Source organism: Trichoplusia ni, chromosome 12, assembly GCF_003590095.1.
Source record: "Trichoplusia ni isolate ovarian cell line Hi5 chromosome 12, tn1, whole genome shotgun sequence".
NCBI lineage: Eukaryota > Metazoa > Arthropoda > Insecta > Lepidoptera > Noctuidae > Trichoplusia > Trichoplusia ni.
In genome coordinates this window covers 910,556-932,198 of record NC_039489.1, presented here as the reverse complement: position 1 = coordinate 932,198, position 21,643 = coordinate 910,556, and the positions used below count along the sequence as shown (strand labels likewise).

At 34.2% G+C, this 21,643-nt stretch overlaps 1 protein-coding gene across 4 annotated transcripts in view; it reads right to left on the bottom strand.

Annotated features, from left to right (window-relative positions):
- Positions 1-13,949: 13,949 nt before the first annotated feature.
- LOC113499262 (atrial natriuretic peptide receptor 1-like) overlaps positions 13,950-21,643 on the bottom strand; it is a 248,038-nt gene continuing 240,344 nt past the window's right edge. For all 4 annotated transcript variants that reach the window (XM_026879670.1, XM_026879671.1, XM_026879669.1 and 1 more), the window contains 5 exons: positions 20,951-21,100; positions 19,819-20,011; positions 19,340-19,514; positions 17,814-18,004; positions 13,950-17,098 (listed from right to left, as the gene is read on the bottom strand). In XM_026879670.1, the coding sequence (XP_026735471.1) occupies positions 16,499-17,098; positions 17,814-18,004; positions 19,340-19,514; positions 19,819-20,011; positions 20,951-21,100 (1,309 nt within the window). In that variant the 3' untranslated portion in view covers positions 13,950-16,498. The remainder of the gene's footprint in view (positions 17,099-17,813; positions 18,005-19,339; positions 19,515-19,818; positions 20,012-20,950; positions 21,101-21,643) is intronic.

Below are 21,643 nucleotides of genomic sequence, written 5' to 3'. Positions count from 1 at the left end.
TGAAATTAAAATACGTGAAACATTTTAATTTTCACCTAAACTCAATTATACTAAGCTGATAAACCGAGGTAAAAACATTTTTGCCTCGTTTCTCGGTACCCTCGATAGACGCAAAAGCTTCATAAATTTAAAAGGTTTTTATTTTTTTCAGGCGTAGTTTTTTCGGTCGAATCATATTAACTGATATATTTCATTACATATGAAAAATGCCAGGCGTATCAAAATATCAAAACTTTGTACTAGTTGTAACATGAAATAAAAAAACGAATAGATATGTAAAACGGATGGTCACGTGTATATACACCGTGATTTTTTAGTCGTGTTACAAAAGCAGCCCAGTTCATGTATCCAATGACCAGAACACGTTCATGATAAAAAAAATGGTATTTATGAGATTTCAATAAATTTAAAATGCAATTTTTATTCAATATCATGATGCAATTCGTAGTTTTTTAGAAACACAGCTCTGTTGCGAGCGCGGTCCGAGCCTTGTAACAATGGTGAGGGGCGCGGGCGGCGGCGTTTTTACCATTTTTAAGAGTATTTTCAGATTTCTCTTGTTTAATTTTTCTTCGTACTTATTGTCTTAGTTGATGATAAAAAAATAATAATCACACCTAGGGGTATTTTACGTCGGATATATGAACTGGGCTCCTTTTGTAAGACGACTAAAAAATCACCGTGTATATTTATTTTATCTATCTACATCATTTATGTATCTACACACAAAGTGGTAAAAAACACAACAGTACAAAATATGTTAATATTTAATACCTATACAATCTCAAACAAACTTTGAAAACTAAATAGACAGTCTTGTCTTTCATGAGTCTCGTATTGTTGGCACATAATGCAATATCACGTGCAAAAGATAGCATTCATCCGGATTTCATTAACCGTGCCTTAAATTGTAAAATGAATAAAGGAACATACTTGGTGACGAAACTTTTATACTCTTTGAAAAATCAAATAAAATATCTAAGACTAGCTGTTGCCCGCGACTTCGTCCCCGTGGGTAGAAGATATAAGTTATGATTTATACCTGCCCTGTTTTTTTTTCACATTTTCAATTGTATCTTCGCTCCTATTAGTCGCAGCGTGATGGTTTATAGCCTAAAGCCTTCCTCGATGAATGGTCTATTCAACACAAAAAGAATTTTTCAATTTGGACCAGTAGGTCCTGAGATTAGCGCGTTCAAACAAACAAACAAACAAACAATCAAACTCTTCAGCTTTATATATTAGTATAGATAATATTTCAATTTAAAAGTAAATTTATTTTTATTGCATTTTCATATTACTTGCCAGTCATAATTTTGTCTATTTGAGTCTCCTCGTACTTTTTAAAACGACCGCACCAATTCAGTATAATACCTTCAAGTAATTTGTGAACATTTTACCCAAATCGGACTTAAAAGGGATTTAAAACTTCGGTATGATTTCAGGGAAAATTTTGTGGAAACTGATGGGTTTTACATTATTTTACAATAACAATACTGGATTACCTAGAGAATTGATTATTTAGGATCTACTTTTTGTTGTTAATTGCTCAAATAACAAACTCAAAATTGACAAAGTGGTTGTAGATCGACATTGTTTCGTACAAATAGGATTAAGAAAAGAAAACGCCTATCCAACTTGAGACCGCACCACGGGTGGCTTAGAATCAGTTATATAATAACTTCAACAGAAAAACAACACCTTTAAAAACTGAGCGGTCTACTTATCACAGTTCTTGAGATATATAGCTTAATGACGAACATCAGACGGACAGTGTTTTTCTTTTTTTTAAATCTTTATTTATATTTAAGGGGTTTTTATCCACATGGGTACACGCACGGACAGTCATGCCTTATTTAAATAGGTAGATAAGGAAACTCAAAAATGTTACATGTTACATTGTTACAATAGTACATTAACATTCCACATTTCACAATTTACACTTTTCATAATCAGGGCAAATCCCCACAAAATCTCATCTATGGGAAAACCAGAGTGAAATGTTGGGTTAATACCTGCTAAGACCTCAGAAGTGCTTTTCTACTATATTTTATATGAAACTATGAGAGAGCGCTTTGAAAACTACCTCGATTATAAGCTTCGCAAATTGAATTGGTTTATTTTACAGTGTGGACCGTCTAATCTCGCACGTAAAACTAACAAATTTTAAATTTTGCAGAAACGATACAAAGAATATATTTTTTCATTACTAAGAAATCAAAGAATAACAATAACGTAATGTCACGGAATGTCAGGGAATTAAATAATATTTAAAAATAATGTCAATTTTCTTTAACCTTACACAAGATAGCATAAGTTAGCAATTTTTGGAAAGGTCAAAGAAAGACTGCTATGCACCTTAATTTATTTCATTCCGAAATTTACAATAATTTTCACTTGCAAAATTATTATTGGGATGACAGCTGATTTTTTTCTTTCCCAAAATATTATTTTCATTAATAAAAAATCAAAGAAAATTTATGACGTAATAGAATTAAATAATATTTATAAATTAAACTCTATTTATTTTAATATAGGGTAAAATTTAATTCCATAGGTTGACAAAGAAATCCTGACATTCCTTAATTTACAACATTTTTTAATTTCAATTTTAAAATTTCACTTCATGTCCCTGGCAACGGATTGTTTAGTTCGCCCGGAGCCCTCGTCACCCTTTCTATTTTTCTTTCTCTATCAAAGTAAGTAGTATCAAGCCTTTATTTACATGTCAGCTTGACTTGCCATGATCAAAGACTTGTTTTTTGGTAAATATAAAAATTGTTGTTTTTTAATTTAATGAATTTATTAGATACCTTTGGATATTTTTTGTCTAACTGCTCCCGCATTAAGGAATTCTATCCTTGAGTCTCTGGGGATTTCACCAACATTTAATGCACATGCACAAAGATACCCAGACTCTGAGCATTCGTTTGTAGCACAAACGCCTGTTTTACACGGGGATCGAACCCGCGACCCGTCGCGCACAGTATATTTGGCGTGACGACCTCAATGACTCGGCTATCCGTGCAATTTTGTTATCCGGCTATCATTCAATTTAATTCAATTAAATTGTTCATTTTGATGTTCCATAATACATTTTGTTATTTACGCGTCCAATTTGAATATGTAATGCAAATTCTTCGATAGTTTCATGAAATTTTGGGTACTGACTGACATGGCTGCTAATGGGAATTTGCCCTTTTACTCCCGAAGGGTAATCGAAAATGTCAAGACCACTTAAAGTTAATCCAACTAGCTAGGACTTCTACGGTTTGTATCATATTAAAATAGTTAAAATACTTCGGTTCGTCGTTATATAGTCATAAAGTAACGGTAAAAAAATGGGTTCCTATTCTAAATATCATCATCATCATCAGCCTTTAGTAGTTCACTGCTGGACATGGGCCTCGCTCAATGTGCGCCATAGCGCCCTGTCTTCGGCTTGCCGAATCCAGCATCCGCCTGCAGTCTTTCGCAAGTCGACATCCCACCTGGCCAATGGAAGAATGTTCTTTATTCTGAATTCAATTACATACAGGGTAAGGTACAATGACAATATTATTGTTAAAATCGATATCTCTAAAATAACTTTTGGATGGACAGGAATGAGTTAGAGCTATTTTGAAAGTCGATGTAAGTGTGTTGAAATTAAGTGATCATTTTATTTAGAAATAACTAGTCTAAAAACTGAGCATTCTACTTAAATTCTGTCCAACCGTCTGTCACCTTTGTTGAGGCTAGTCCATCGTGCACTGGAGCTATTTAATTTCGAGTGTAGTATTGGTTGGGAAGGTAATTTATTTTTTCGCAACATGATAAGCGAGTAGAATGAAGTTAAAAAAAGACCGAAACATTCGTTGATGACGCAGCTAAAAAACAGTACATTAATTTACGGAAAAAAGTTACAGTTTTGCCTACTATTATCTCGGATCTCACAATGCGATGGCTTATTTTTGCTCGCAGACTTTCTGCGGATTGCAGAGCAACAACTGTCACGTCAACAATAAGGACAATGGGGACAGTGACAGCGGGGGCTGGTTCTATTGTCTCAAATATAATATATTATGCTTTCATATATTTCTATAGTAAGGCCAACCAGACGAGATAAAAAACGTAAACAAGCGGACCGTTACTGAGTAACATTGCGATAGCGAGGAATTATTATCATTGTCCTTATCACTCGTACAAGCAGTTATGGCGTAAGGTGGTCGATGACAGCTTATGTGTTTCGTGGTACAAGAAAGCAGTCAGTACAGCAATTGTCAACATTTGGTCCGCCATGTTGTGAACAAGTACATTCCTTCATTTTTGTCAAAATTCGAACTTTGTAATAGTTTATTCAAATAAAAATGTTATGAACCCCTGAAAATCTGTCTACATTATTTATCTCGTCTGGTTGGCTGTACTATAGGTATTTTATTCATGTCTCAGAACTTTATCGCTGGCGAGTATTGTTCCAGAAAACAAATGACAAGCGCTTAGCAAATTAACTCGCTCAACTGAAAACTAAAATCACGTGAAATAAAGTACAATAGTTAGAGTTATACAAAGCGCTTCATTTAAGCGACACCTTTACGCGTATCCAAGGGTGACACTGACAGGTGTTACTCTAAGGCACTCCTGTCAATCACTCACGTTGTCGTCATCACTATGCTGTTACTCACTAACTGGACAGTTGAAATGAGAACAGATGATATGTATTTTGACTCAGATATAAAAACAAAAGTCAAGGTTCGATCAATAAAAAATAAAGGGATGCTTGACAAAGTCAGATTTGATGGGTGACTATTTTATTTTTCGTGTTGCCTATTTGAATGAAACTTACGAGAACACCGCGCACTGGACCCGGTTTTATTTATGTTACAAGCTACGTTTCGGACTAAAACTTTTCACATTAAATTAAGACTTGTTGCACATCCTTTTGAAACAGCCAGTGAAGTTAGAAGTCAGAAGTTTTATTAATACGAACTTCCATGTCCTGGATCCCGACTGGAGCGTCGAGGCGACTAATATAATCGTTAATGCATTCTGCAAGTTTTTGAAGTTAAGTGAATATAGAAGTTTTAATTATATACGAAAAATTTTGTATGTATAGACTTTGTTCCTCTTTCACACAAAAACACAGTACACAAATAGTTTAAAACTAAGCTGAATATCTAGGGTGGATTTTTTGCCAATTATAATAACGATCAAGTGGGATCATTTTCGACTTAAAGTGGGCGGGCTCGCTAGTTTTTTATAATAATAACGCTACTATAGAACCTTAAACTTCGTTTTCCTCTTCGAGTAAGGAAACTGGTAGGTAGTGTCAATGCCAATAGAGCAGTTGAATTGTTAGAAATGTCATTATCACAATTAATGACTGGTGACAACTTCATTAACACCTGTCTATTATTTTCACGATATTTTCATTCAGTTTTGCGGCCACAGCAACTTGGTGTTTCGTTATTGGATGTTATGATGTTTGTATAGCTCTATGCAGTTAGTCAGAGCGCAGGCGTTGGTTGTAAAATTACTGATATAGCCGATTTTTTTTCTTTGACATTCATCGCAATTCCCTTTGGGAATATTTATATGAATAAGCTACAGCTATTTTTTTCACTTGGTTCATCGCATCAAAAATCTGATCATCAGCATAAGGTACTAAACTAAAATACGTATTTTACGTACCTAGAAAACTTATAAAAAACTTACTTTAAAGTGCATGAAAAAGCCTCATTATGCGATTATTCAAGGAACGCATAAAATTGAATTTATTAAACGAATAAATTTCCTATAGTTTTTCTCAAATATCATTCAAGGAGTAAATTAATTTTATTTACGCTTCTGAAAAGCGACTGGGAAGAAATCTTAGATCTTTTAGTCTGAGTTCAGAATAGAAAGGGGTAAGGATTTCCTCTGATATGTACTTAATTAGATTTCCCAACGGCGGATATTGAAGGCTTTTGACTAGACCTGACCTTTAAAAGCTGAAACCTCAACGGAATTGGAGAGCTAATACCGATGGACCATAATTTCATAGTCTTCTAATTATACATTTTGTCGATACTAATAATAATTATAGTTTATCTATTTTATTAAAGACTTTATTTATAGTCTAATGGATTTAATTTTAAATTAAGGATACAAATAAACGATTTACTGTAATAATAATTATTATTTTATGCACTTACTAGGGGTATTGTTACTATGGGATATTGTTCTAATAAGGTAATCCTGTGTTAACGGGTACAAAGTTTCGTGATGATTAGTTCAGTATTTTCCGTGTAAAAAAGATACAAACTGACTTACATCCACATCCACATTTACAATATGAGTATTGATAATGATGCTTGACAAGCAGATAACCTAATAAGTTCTATGCCATTTCAATATTATTAAAATAGGATCCAACAGAAAGAAAACTAAACTCGTTTCAACAAAATCTATGCTGCACATAAATACGAAAGCTTGTTAACTTTATTTCAACGCCAACATATACCAACGCGAACACTTACAACAAATTCTCTTGGTTACGGCAGAACAACTATATGAGCTCTGTAAATAAAAGTGGTTCGTTAACAATAAGTAGACGTGTCTTAATTAATGTTTATAAAGTTGCGGTTATGACTTTTTAATTAATATAAGTTTTTGTAACGAGCTCTGTTTTTTCTGAAGCTCTCATACTATCTTTTAAGGTGTTTTTCTTTTGAAAAAACTGTACTTGGAGTAAAATGGAATTAAAAATGTACTTTAAAGTTCAAATTGGTATTATTATTATATCAACTTTCGTGAGGCGGATTGGATTTAGTATTATTTGCTAACAGTTTCAAACCCAACCGGTAACTCAATGTAAGCTCATGGTTAAGGACTGCGATTGAGTTAAAAACTAGTTGGGCAATACCGCTAGTAAGCGCAACTGTGCCACTTAACGTAGAGAGTCACATGCGTCTTGGCAATTAGAGTCGATAAAAAATATTTAAGCTCTTATTTTCAAAAACAAAATTTAGTAAAGAAAAATCAAGACTTCGCTGGTTCTAAATTAATTATTATAATTAGAACGAGAACCACTTAGGGGAATGGACGTCTTAATTATGTTTCAACGTAAGATGTAACACATCGCTCGGCTCTTACTGAAACCATTCTAGGTCATTTGGAATGTTCACGTACCTAATTTACCTAATGGGAAAAATGTACGGACATGTCGCATAATCATCTCTTTCACCCAATAGAATTTCAGTCAGACTCAGACCTTTAAGAAAATCAGAGGTTTTCTTTTAATTAGTTTAGGAAGTCTTCTATCAACTATGAATGACTTCTCTGCTAGTGTGAAAGAGAAACACCATGTAGTGCGCTATCTCACTCTTACTCTAGCAAAGGTTTAATTCTAAGACGAAATATTTATTCAGTCACATGGCTTTTCAATCACACTTCTTATTAATTTAAATACTAATCAATTCTTAACTCTCACACTTTCAAAATTATGTTCATTTTCCATGACCTCTGTTGGCTTTCGAGTTTGTATAATCATATAATTTACCTCATACGAGTATTTTGCGAACGTTTTACCTATCCCTCCCTTATCCAGACCATTACAATCCTCCGATAAAACTAGCCACGCCACGTCGTAAACCTTAATTGAATAGTCTTTTGTTATCTTAACTAAGTCTATTCAAGACCAGGCGTATTTGGATTATCAAAGTTGCTCTTTGTGGATAGTTTTTCTTCTATTTTGGGTAAGTTTTGCTTTTCATTTGTATTGTAATGATCATTTCTGATTTGTACCGGACAACAGCTAATTTTCTTATAAAATCTAAATTGGACAGTTTAGAAGATCGCTAAAAAATACTAAATTAATTATCTATTCAATTGTATTTTTCCACTGCACTTAAATAAATACCTGCCTCTAAACATACCGAAATAACAATGTGAATAATTCTTTCCGTTACAAAATTTTATTTGTACATCAAAACCCTTTTTTATCTTCATTAAAATTATTTAAATGAGTAAGAAATTAACACAAAAAGTTGCCGTGAATTTTCGCCATCAGAATTGTTTCGGCAAACCTGTTACTATGCAAAGTGGAAAGGCTAATTTTTAGTTGTCCCTTTTTAACAATATAGGAGGAAGGGTGACAAAAATATTAAATATGTTTTAGTTATGTCTCTCAGTGACCCTTAATTAAAGCTGATTCTAACAAATTTCTGCCATTTTGTCCTACCCATAGATAAAATCAACCCATGCTTGTCCCTTTCGGTTTATATATTTTTTTTGTAGTGTATGTTGTCACATTTTCAGCTGTTCCAACCCTTCACTTTTTACACAAGTCGTTGGAAAACTGTTTTGTATTAAACGTTATACTAATTACAGAAAAGCTATATATTTAAACCGATGGTAAACCACACTTCCTGGTTATGAGGTAGCCGTTTTAGAACGTATGACCCTCAAAAAGGTATATATTTAAATATGCGGTATGAAGCGCTACTTGCGGTTGCGGGTGGTCTTTTTTGGAAGTCAGATTCTTGTTGCCCCGGAAAACACGTTGACTTGTGATCGCTACTGCCTTTGTTTACCTTGGCTAGATTTGGCTAGTTAGAAGAGTCAGAACACTACAATTTTATGAACAAATCTGAACTTTAGATTTACTAACAAATTTACTTGATACCTTCTAAGTGTAGTTTCAAGTATACTATCCATACAAGCCGGGGCAGCGGGATTGTCCAAGAGGGTTACCCAGTTAGCCCCAGTACACGAAAGGCAAAAATGATTGAACTACATGAAGAATTATGGGCGAGTGTACACTTCTTTCCGCTCAATCCAAAGCGGAAGAGGTAATTTCTTGAATTTCCATCCGCAAAAGAAAATATCCAGATCCAAATTTAAGTTTTTCCTGTTACCCCAAAACAAGTAAACAGTATCCATCACTAAGACAATAACTCCAAAACATAATAATAGTCACAGTTCTGAGCAATGCATTGTTTCCGATTAGATTGTCAGTCAGTCCCGTAAAGTCGAATTGATCCAATTAAATTTGTTTGATCAAAGAACATCTAAAGTATGGAAGTTGTAAAGTTGGTAATAAAGTTACGCAATAAGTTGATTGATTCGGGCGTCGATTTAAAGTGCCGTTTCACCGAATTGCCAATTCGTTTGAAGTATTCTTTATTCAACGATCTTAAATATGCGATTCAGATGCGTTGTTCAGCTGTGTTTTTTAAATATGCGCTTGCTTTCTAACAGTGCATTTTGGATGAGAATGTTATGGACGTAACTTCAATTTTTTTTTGCATTATTTTTTTTGCCTTCCAAATTGCAATACTTTAATATACTGAAAATAATAGTAGTTTTCGCTGTTGACGACTTACGAATTACGTTTAGCTACGAAATGCGCTACGAATGTTGAGAACGCTACGAATTTCCCGTTGGCTACGACATAATAATATTAATAGCATTAACCTGTTAAGGATAGCATGCCAATAACATGCATATAATTAACTGCGTGTTGTATTTGATTATCGCAGAGATGATTAGGTCTCTGCGCCACTACCCAATCCCCTCCCATTAGTCTGAGTAGTTCAATTCTCGTAGCACATTATGTTAATATCATACAATTTAACGTATTGACCCACGTTGCTCGCTTAGTCTGAAAATTCATTACTCTATTCGAAATTACTACTAAAATGTTGTCCGTATTTTGTCACACGCAGAAGCCAATTTATTCGCACGGTACTACACGAGGTATTTATTGTAAGGACGATGTGACGGAAAAGGAAGATATTTTTCTCAATTTAAATAAACCGAAGAAGTAAGAACTTCGTAAAGGGTACTTTTTGTTTTTGATGTCATGTCATGATGAATTAAATCTACTAAATGCTATGTATCGCTTGGTATTGGAAATAGATGATTGTTACGTTACTAAAATATTTGCAAGTTATCTTAATGATTGTTCTTTTGAGGCTTTTATTGTATAACTATAAAAGCAAATAAATGATTTTGATTATAACATACAGTTCGGTTTAAATGTCCCAATGCTGGTACCGAATATTTCCTTGGCTTTTTAAATGTCTAAAGTCTATCGCCGTGAACATTATGTAAAGACACCTTAAGAGTCCCTAAGTATTTAACAGATAGATGACTTAAACCTGTCGATACACATAAAAGGTCCTAAGCAGATACAACAACCGTTACTCCCGAAATTGGTCATTAATCCCAACAGATAGGGTCGTTATTCTAATGATTAGTTGGTTTTAATTAGGATCTAATGCGGGACGTATAGTCGTTGTTGCTGATAAATGGAGGTCATCAATGCCCTTTTAGTGTATACAACGTAAGCGAGAGCAGTACTTGGTCTTCCTTGAATTTGAAGGCTCGATCTTCAGTAAAAGAAAACCCAGAAGCATTGGGGTGGTAAACTAGTTATTCTTGTACTAGCTTTTCGCCCGCGGCTTCGCCCGCGTCGAGGTCGCTTATATCGCGTTTCCAAGAGAACTCTTCAAAAGTCCGGGATAAAAACTATCCTATGTTCTTTCTCAAGGTCAACTCTATCTTTGTACCAAATTTCATTAAAATCAGTTTAGTGGTTTAGACGTGAAAACGTATCAGACAGACAGAGTCACTTTCACATGTATAATATAAGTGGGGATTGTGTACGGTTAATGTAGAATCTGGTATCAATCCATCCGTGAAAGTCTGACGTGGCTTAACATCCTGGTTGAAATATATGTATTAACTGGTAAATGTTCACTCTTGAACGAGTGGTGTCCATGATGTAAAGATAGGGAGTATGCTACTTGTACATTAGTCCTCAGACGGGGACGTGTCTTCGACCATGAAAGTAATTTTTAAGAATGCAATAAAAGTACGCAACTATGTGACTGAAGAAGAATTTAATTAAGTCCATTGTCAGCGATCTAAATAACACTCCAATACATCTTTGGGTAAAACCGATTATTTGTAATTGAATGTGGCTTAACTTGACACATTTACGGATTCTCGCATACCTGGTTGAGTATCGTAATCGAAATCTCGAAGATGTACTGTCCCCCTGTCCTCTAGTACGCCGAAGATTTAGTACTTGCATGCCCTAGAAAGTTATCAAAGATTCTGGATTAAAAATGTATTGTGTTTCGTTTTAACATTCCTTTTTATATATTTATCTGGCTCTAGAAGAAAATTAAGGCTCTATCTCAAAAAAAAATTGGCATGATAACACGTAAACAATTTAAACTCTAAGGAGTATTTATATAAAATTGTTGGTTTTAATTTTGATATCAAATACACAATTGTTTTGTTAACCAAACACAACCTTTCGTAGAATGTTTTCAGATATTAAAATAAACAAAAAGATAATGTTATCATATATTATGAAACAAACCTTATTTTACAAAACAAAAGATAATTTAACACAATTATGTGAAACCTCCATTTTTGTGTATTTGACATGATTTCGAGAGTTCAAATGTTATAATAACGCTATGTGTTGAAAAAGCTCCACCCCAATAGTACGTAAAAGAAGCCAGTGAACAGAATTATACTATAAATTGCAATAATAAATTTGATGTAACACAAATATTTCTCATCGCACTCCTCCTAATTCATATTTTTGTTATGCACGACAGGGCGTACTATGCTCCAAAACGAATGTATCTACCACCTAAGTTCACATTGTGGAATGCAATAAACGTATTGAGTATCTTGAAAACAACAGCACAATTTCAGATTCAAAACGTAGATATGGTTAAAACACACTAAACAAATAATTGCACGTTAATGTTGATTAATAACTTCATCAACTTCTCCCGTTCATCTGGTAAAGTAGTTCATTTTCATGAATGTATTTCTATGAATTCAGTTGGTTCACATTTAATGGAATCGAAATGGCAACTGTCAAGCAACACGAGATGAGAAAACTTTTGTTTGCGGGAAACTTGGTAGTCATTAAGTCTTGAACGACAACTGGTGTATAGTTGTTTACTATTCCCACGTGTATATGTAGGGGAGACTGGGGGCAGTTGAAACAAGTTTGGTATATAAGGTATAATATATAAAGTTTGGGAATTTTTTAATACAGTTTATCTTGGAAATCAATGCTTAGTCAAAAACGGGTGTAGTCGCAACAACAATTTTCTTAAAAATATAGTTTTGTGTACGCATATTTTTAAAACTTGGTAATGAGGGGATGCTCTCAGATGGCTACTGGGAGTGATTTTTGACGTCAGAAATCGTTCCTTTGGAGAGACATGTATGCCTTTCAGAGGAACGATTTCCATTCATATTCAGCATTTCTGAGTGGTCCTGTGATGCCATGTTAGTTCCAGGTCACTTCATATTCTTTAACTCAAACCTCTCCTTTTCGCGATCTGTCAAATTCCCGTGCGGTATTCGTTAGTCTCTGCTTTCAAACTTATTAATTATTTACAGTATCCCGCCAAAGTTTATCGCTATTTCCATTTACCTCTTATTGCAGTTTACTGGGTTCGTAGAACACCTTCAAAGTTATTCGAATAGTGATATCGTTTTCGCTTTCTATGCTGGCACTGCAGGTTAGATCAGAGTTAGTAACAGGTTCTGTTTGATTTTCTTCTATTAAGTTGTTGAGGTGAAAATGTCAACCACCCACAGTGCGCGATGTGTCGCGGTTTCCTCGCATAGGATATGCGTTTGTTTGATCCACGAATACTTGTTTTAAGTGTGGGTACCGTTATGCATATGACTTGAATGTTTGTGAAATCCCCCGTGACGAAATAATTCAATTGCCTAAGTTGTTTTTTTTTAAACGACATTTGTGCATTTCTGAATTCTACGAATTTAGTTTAACTTGAAGTAGAAATAGAGACAATATTTATACACCTTTTAATTGCGGTAGAGTCAATAAGAAGGCACAGTTAAGTGTACGACATCACTAATTACAAGTTGTTCGCTTTCTACAAACATCACGTTGCTTTAAAGATCCCCGTAATCTGTTTCATGTGGAGTCGTGCAGTGAAATGAAGGAGTTTTACCTTCTATTTGCTTTTCCCTGAAATGCAAGCACCGCTCCCAGGTTGAATATTTGAGTTACATTTGATGCGCGCTGCGTTGCGGTCCAGAGTTCGTAGGTTACGTATATGAGATGGATATGTATATAATACGTAGGTAATTGTTACATGTGTGTCTTTTAGGTTATTGGATTATGACTTCAATTTTTGGGAAAGAGTTTAATAATTAAATATATCGGTTTCTGAAAGAGCTTTCACTGCAGCAAATTACTACAAATTAAAGGAAACAGTATTTTACTAGTTTTAAGCAAAACAGTTTTCAGTAACTCATTTGGACAGAGACGTACAAAGGTATCACTTATTTATTTAAGGAATCTCTTCCAGTAGACCTGCAAAAGGAGAAACAATTAGAAAACGAAAAAAAAATATCTTCTAGAATCTTAGACCAGCTACAAATTTTACGAATTAACTATCTTGGTTCACTCTTCGTAATCTTTTGTATCCTTTCGTTTCTGACCATTAGGTTTCTCGAAACAGCATCTGGGGACTGCGAGTTTTTTGTAAAACTTAGCTTGTTTTGTCCTTTTTCTTTTTTCCCCAGTGGGAACCCTCACTACTGCGTACCTACTTTCGCTACCTTCTCCGAATGAGGTTTGTATTTACCACAAAATAACAACTGACGTTTAGACACAACATATAAACTTTTTTTTATAATGTACGGAAGACGTTGGAGATGAAGTGGGAAGAATAATGTAGAGCAGTGTCTATAGATTTTTTTTTTTCTAAACAGGTTTTTATTCCATTTTCGAAGGAACATGGTAGACTATTTTGCCTACAGTGATGTTTCTCTTCTTAAAATTAAGATCAATCAAGCACCAGAAAAGTGTCTGTGTGTGTATTTCACTTGCAAGATTTTATGACCAAGGGCTCAGGCAGTTAGTGAAAAAGGGGATATTATATTAAACTAAGCTCGTTAAGAAATAAAACAATGAATAATTCTCACTCATTATATTCGCTATAACGTTTAAGAAACATTTAGGGTTCTCGTTAAACCATCTACAATTATAAATATACCATTCTAAGATCACAACATAGTTATAAGTAAGACATTATTTACAATAAATAAACAATTAAGTACATTTATTTACAAACTACTTTCATCACTTGTAATAAATAGAACGTCTTAAGTAGTGTCAAATGGACTGCCGAAGTACATATTGAGCAAAAAGAGGTGAGTTTTGGGATTTATTGAGCATTCAAAGCGAAAATTTGAAATGTTTACAAAGACAAAAATAAGAATAAGTGCGTGCGATTGTACTCTAGGGACTTACGAAGGATAGCAGAGTGCCTAACGTCGAGCGACACCTCTTTATATACGGATATATGCCATAGTTCCACAGAAGCGGTATTGTCTATTACTGACATTTGAAATTAGTAGCTATTTTGCTTTGACAAGAGTCAAATGATAGCACGCGTATAAGGGCAACTATTTTTTATCCCGTAAAATATATAAAATTTTCTTTCATGTGAACATTTTACTATGTATCCTTGTTTATAAGGGTAATTTTGTAGAGCATTGTTTTACGTAATTTTACCTTAAGGTAACAAAATGAACTGAACTTCGAATATTGAAAGCTGTCTTACCGTTTAATATTTTGGTAGGCCATGTAAATACCAATAAATATTATTAAATGGCTGCGAGCTACATAGACAGACAGAGCGTTTGTCCACCGCAGCCGATATTGCCATCGCCAATTTATATGTAGTATTATCAAAATTAGACGACGCTAACTATTAGGTCATAGCCACGATAGCTTCAAAGGGCTTGCGGAAGACAAACAGTCATTATTTGAGTGTTTGTCAATCAAAATAAAAATAATTGTTCTCGCACCAGAATCGGCTGCGGTGGAAAAACGCCCCTACGGTAAACAAACATTATTATATTGTACAAGAAAATTCCCATCAAATTAATTTAATAAAGGAATATTAACCAAGCTTCTGAAATAATTTATTTTATGTAAAGATTGTTTCAAATAGCAAATAATAACAAATATAGGTAATACTTAGACAGAGGCTTATGAATAGTTATATTTCTATTACAATTTATATAAAACTAAGCATAGTGACCCAATAAAAAATATGACCTATTTTCAAAGGATTAAAGCTCAATGTTGAATATCCCTATTGTGTTGAAGAAAGGGGAACATTTATAACAAGATTCATTACTAAAAGTATCACGCATGGCAGGAAGGTAAGCTCTTTATAAGGAATGTAAGTGACTTGGATATTAGCTACTAGATAGATATTATTTCATACTGGAGGCCTACCAACACCGCTTGGAGATAGACAGTTGAATCTATAAGAAAAGGACAGAGTTCTACGTCATGTAGAGCACCCTCTCACTTCAATTACAACAGTCCTATTATAAGCGTTGATGTTAGGCCCCTGGAGAAATGAGAAACAAACTCGAACATTATTAGTTCACACCCTCAAGTTTTATAAAGCTTTGAATTCTGCACAAAAATGTATCGCTTGATCAGAAAGCCAAACATCACCTCTCAAAGTAAACTAATATTATTTCAGTTGTTGAAGCGAGACGGAGTTATATGACTTGCTATACGCTATCTCGCTTCCACAATGCAGTGATATTACTTTTAAATTCCGAAGCAAAAGGAGGTTTGTTATATGTCTGATGTGTCTCTCTTTTTGTGGCATTATATTATAGTTCTCGAACGAATTGAGTGATTTCAATTTTAGTTTGTTTTCTATAGAAGGTTTGTTAAACGTGTTTGATAAAAAATGTTCGAGCCGTTTAAAATTTTTGAGTTGTGGGTATTACTGTTGGTGGTTTTTATTACTTTATCTGGTAGAGATAGCAGAAAACTTTCAGTGCTTTAAGATAACTGTGCCACAAGTCACTAATGTCACATCACTAAGATTCGAAGTTTATAGCCGCACAACAGCAAAACCTTAATTATTGAAACACCAAGTATCCTATTATTGACATTAAACATTTATATTTCATAATTTTACTCAATTTGTTACCTTAGCTCCAATTGTAACAATTCAAACATCACTTAATTATTAGGATTCGTTGAAATTGCATTCAAATGGTAATAAAAATATTCTCTGTTACAAGTAAAATATGTAGCAATCTCTTTAAGTTACTTTTTTATATTCTTAAACTTTGACGTCATTTAGGGTTTGGTAACAGTAGCAAAAACTGACATGTAGCTTTGACACTGATCAATGTTTTTGAAATATTTCGTCAACACCGTATTAACATCTATAAAAAGGTAACATGCATTTTCCACTTGTAATTTCTACTGGATTCAGATTAAAAATATAAAACTGCGGACTTACATATTTAAATATCCTTATGGACATTGAGAAAACTAAGTTTTAACACCAATATTTTCCACAAGACATTTATATTTAAAACTATTAAAATTTAGGAAACAACAATCTTATAATTTCGCCTCGCCGACTGATATAACTCAGATGAAACGTTCTTTTTCTCACGAAGTAAAATTCAATACATCCTAAACAATTGAATCGTTTGGTTTATCAGCTTTAGCCAGTAATGGCACACTACTGTAATCCTTTAATCTCTCGCTGCCTTTTTTCGTACCGTTGTCAAATGAACTAGCCGTAGGCAACTTGGATATCCAGTTGTTATTACCTATTTTGTTCGTTTTATGGTTGCCGATCGAGTTCTGACAGTCTTTCAATTTGACTCTCGGCTGGCTACAGTTCATCGTATTGTGGTTCAGAGAATTGACGTTCAGTGATATAGAGTTTGAAACACTTTGTTTGTCAACGTCTTCGGCATTATCTGTGACGCCGTTCGTAACTGGTTCTGTAGGATCTGAGGACTGTCTCTGAATACTGAGGTTCTGCAGTAGAGGCTGAGCATCTCTCTCTAATTTCGTGACGTCGGTCCTTTGCTGGAACACTCCTGATCCCCTTCTGCTCGAAGATCTCGAACCTTGATCTAACCGTTGTCTGAACGGTGTCAAGTGTGATAGAGACCCACTTTCAGTTGACTGTGTCTGAGTTTTGACTAATGACGGCTTCTCCTTCGGCGCATTAGGATCTACTTTTTCGCCTAACAACCAATATGTGACTAGAATTCCTTTGCCCTGTAACAAAATATGAATTTGAGATTAAAACCGCTTTCATTGTTTCTTTTTGTAATTCGCGTTCCCTTTCTTCAACTGTTGAGACTTAAAATTAAACGTCACGAAAAATAATTGGGCAATTAGTTGCAACCTCTTGGCTATTTGTTCCAGGCTTGTGAAAAAGTGAGAAATTCACAGCTAAGCCTAATAATGCAACATCTCTCTTGATTTTTGTCATTAATATGAGTGATTTGGACATACAAACATCATTTTCTCAGCAGAAATCTTAATTGTACCCGCAGTAACTTACTCAACTTTTTAGTACGAGTCGAATCTCATAATGTTAAATGGAATTTTTCTAAAACTTCATTTTGTTTAGAATCTAATCAGACTTGGAATAAACAAACCTATGTGAGTAGATCTCTCGAGATTACTCAATTAATTAGCTTCAAAAATAATTCTACTAGTACAACCTATTATTCTGACGGCTAAATGGATGATAGCGAAAATAATGAGTTTGTTTTTCTTATTCATGCTGCTATAGTTTACGTAGTTCTAAGTTGACCTTTTCGTGAAATAATGTTAAAACATGCTGCAATAGTCTTAAAAAGTATAAAATATTCCTGAAAATAACGAAGCTATCACAAAATTCAGCGTTGCATACAAAAACGCAGAATACCACTGAAAGTTACCTAGTGACGTCATATTCTATGAACCTGCAACAAATGATACCTACCTTCATAGCAACTTCCCCCCTGCACTCCAAATGGAATGTTCCAAAGAGATCAAGCAATGCCTTCGTATCCGGCGAAACGTGAATTTTGAGCGCTTCTCCGTTCGACTCCATTCTCGACGCTGTGTTTACTGTGTCTCCGAAAAGACAGTAGCGAGGCATTTTCAGTCCCACTACTCCAGCGACACACGGTCCTGTTGGAAAACAATTTCGTATAATAAAAAACCAGTCAAGTGCAACTTGTACTCGTGCACAAACAAAACACTGTCTAGCTATCCCGGTTCATAAAGTACTGCCCGGTGACAAAAGAACGGATAACTGACTCTTTATTAAAAAGGTTTTACACTTTGGGTGGGTACGGTAAATATAAAGTAGCAAATTAAACAAGTTTAAAATTGAATTTTGCCGATTTTGAATGCATCACTTCCCACAAAAGCATCATAGTGGCTTCATATCAACCAAAGGTTTGCTTTTGACCGTTGAAATAAAGCCACGTTAATTAAAACCGCAAGTATCACAAAGCCGACTACTTCATTATTATCAACATATCAAGCTCTTCGCATTTGCATGACTCAAAAGTAATTAGTGTTCCTAAAATACTTCCCCTGGCTACAAAAGAACCAGCACATATTTTATTTACATTTCGGGTGCCTTATTACTTTGAAAAGGAATACGCCGAAACCGTCTTTTTGTTCGGAAACTCGGAGATTTGGAGCCAGTGTGCTAACCTTCAGATTTCTGCCACAAGTGATTGTTGACATTACCTTAGGGTAAATTTGGCTTACATTTCGGGATTCGAAAAACTGCGTGGATTTAGTTTTTATTTGAATCATTTGATTTTTTTTTCGTAAAAAGTCAGAAACAGAATAAAAGGTATGCTCTCCTTTCTTTTGAGTCAGATTTTTTCATAGTGTTATGTAAATAATAATGTATGCTGAGAATATAATTCTGGTACAACTCGATTCTCAGCTACAATCTCAGTGTTGCGTATTCGTATTATTTCATTTATTCATTATACACATTTCAATACACCCTTTGATCTTGCTCTTCAATGAACAAAATCAATTAACTTAGTTATTCTCTGATTAGCATTATATTACTTTCCTAATAGAATAAATTAACCCTTTCACTTTGTTAATAGAACACAAATAGTGTGAAGTAAATAAGCAATTAGCAGCGTCTTATCACAAATTCTTGGCGCAAGTTTGAATAATTAATAAATAATTCATGAAGGGGTAGACAGTTCAGTTGATGTCAACTTAAAGCCAAGGACAGACAGAATTTTCTTCTTAAAAATACAACGCTTATGTGAAATACTAATTTAGGGAAGATCAGCATAAGAGCCTTGTACAAATTTTCATATTGCCTACTACCACATTTCTGCCCTTGACTAGAAGGCAATGCGTGTGCATACATTTAATAATTTCTAACAGCTGCCTTTATAAAAAATCTTATTAGCCTACTCTTTACCTTGATCTTATATTTATGTCTATTCATATTCCGTAGACGTAGAAGTAGAGTAGACTTACCAGAATGAAGTCCAATCCGCAGTTTCAACTGATCTTGCGGTCGATGCCTGATACGGAATCGGCTGACAGCATCTCGAAGAGCCAGCGCCATTCGAGCCACTTCACAAGCATGCCGCGTGCCATTCCGCTCAGGCAGGCCTGAGACTACCATATACGCATCTCCGATTGTTTCCACCTAAAACGGAAGTATATTTTGTACATTCTTGGATATTAAAATATTGTGGATGAATAGGAAAACGACAAAGTACCATTTTATTTTTTTACTAGACCTGTTAAATCAAAACGAATTCCAAAATATGTTAGTTCAGTTTCTGTTGCAGTTCTATGCCAATGTATCAGACAAAAACTAACGTCATAAAATGATCTGGTCACCCATTTGGGCCAACCGTAACTCTTAACATAGTAAACCATATTTCTTTGTAATATCTCGAGCCTCTAGGCTTTCTTTAAATGCTCTCTACACATAAACACGAACTCACCTTATAAACATCATAGTTTTCGACGATGGAATCGAAGCACGTATACAAGTCGTTCAGTAAGTCGACCACCTGCATGGGCGTGGAGGATGCCGACAGAGCCGTGAATCCAACAATATCGGAGAAGTAGATTGTCACTTGTTCAAAGGTCTCGGCAACCACCGACTGGCCGTGGATCAGTTGAGAGGCTACGGACCTGAATCATAATACATTTTGTTAAAATTGAATAAAAAATATGACATGTTATAACGTATGCGCTCTGTTTTATACCGTGTTTTTTGACAAAACAAGCTATGGACAGTCATTTCAGAATACTAGCTATCGCCTGCGGGCCCGCCAGTTATAAATCGCACGGGAACAGAAAAACGAAATAAATATATCTATCCTATGTGTTACTCCAAGTCTATGTTACAAGTTTCGTCTAAATCCTTTCAGTCTTTTATGCGTAAAAGAGTTACAAACATTCGGTCATACTAAATTTTGCGTTTATAATATTAGTAGGTCTTGTGTCCAGTAACATCGCTTGTCTTTAAACTCAACTATCTAAACAAGACCCAGGAAAGCAATTCATATTGATACCGAATCTAACAGACTGGCACAAACATTTTTCAGACATGGGATGGGAAGCTGCGCATCCGATAATTTTTTTTAGGCCTTATTTGCCTTTGCATACGAAAATGAAAAAAAAATCTTAGAAGATTTAATAAGTCATTGTGATTAAAACAACACTCAAATCGCTACGTTAATGAATGGGTAATTAGTGTAAGTACATTTACACAATATTAGATGTTTTTTAAACCCGAAGCTTTTTGCCGAGGCATTTTATTGTGAAGCTTCCTGTAAAATGAAAGCCCGATACAAAGTAAAGGGCGGAGGTTGTCTTTTAAAATTTAGACAATGAATTTCCTGTAAGAATTACTTAGAGCGACATTTTTTTTCTTAACTTGAAAAATTGTAACGTTTTATTATAAATTAAAAGATTAAAATACTGATTGTTTTTCCAGTCTCTTGAATTTTGGAACTAGACAAAGACTTACAGAAATTCTCATGTTCAATAATCACTGATATATTATTAATATTTTTGTAATTACTTACAAAACTGTAGTTTTCGATACAAATACTAGGCAATACTTACTTAGGCAGCAGCTGATACAAAAGCTCCTCACATTTTTTTTTCTCTTCTAAATAATCTTGAGTTCTTTCACTAACTAAGGTTTCCAAATTATTTGCATACTGCTCCATACGGGAAAGCAAATTATCTAAAATATTGCTACTTTCTTGAGTTCTGTAAAAAAAAACATGACACATTTACATAATATGATAAAAATATTCAAAGGAATTTTCACGCAAAGCAAATATTTAAAACATGCTTAACAGAACACGGCAAAGAAATTTCTGTAACGTGTGAATTTTTTATGTATATTAAAGCCCTTTTAATATATTAACATTCAAATATGAGAGGTTACAAGTTGTTGCTTGTTTATTCAGTGTTATTAAATATATATTACATATTAAAGCTTCAAACGTATAATAAATTATTATATTGTTAACTATGAATATATGGCTCATGATTCATATATAATCCTCTTGAATATTTAATGTTGGTTTTAAAGTAATTATTACCTATGTTTTAGTGAGCAATATGAATTTTGTTTTAAATTCGATCCCATTCAACGACACGAAATTGGTATAAGGACACCAAAAAAAAATGATGTTTAAAATAATTTACGAAGTCAAGAGTTGAAATCTCTAATTGTATGAGAAAGAAAATTAATTTTCGACAAATGACGATTTTGAATTGTCACTCCAATACGACTCTTGTCACCAG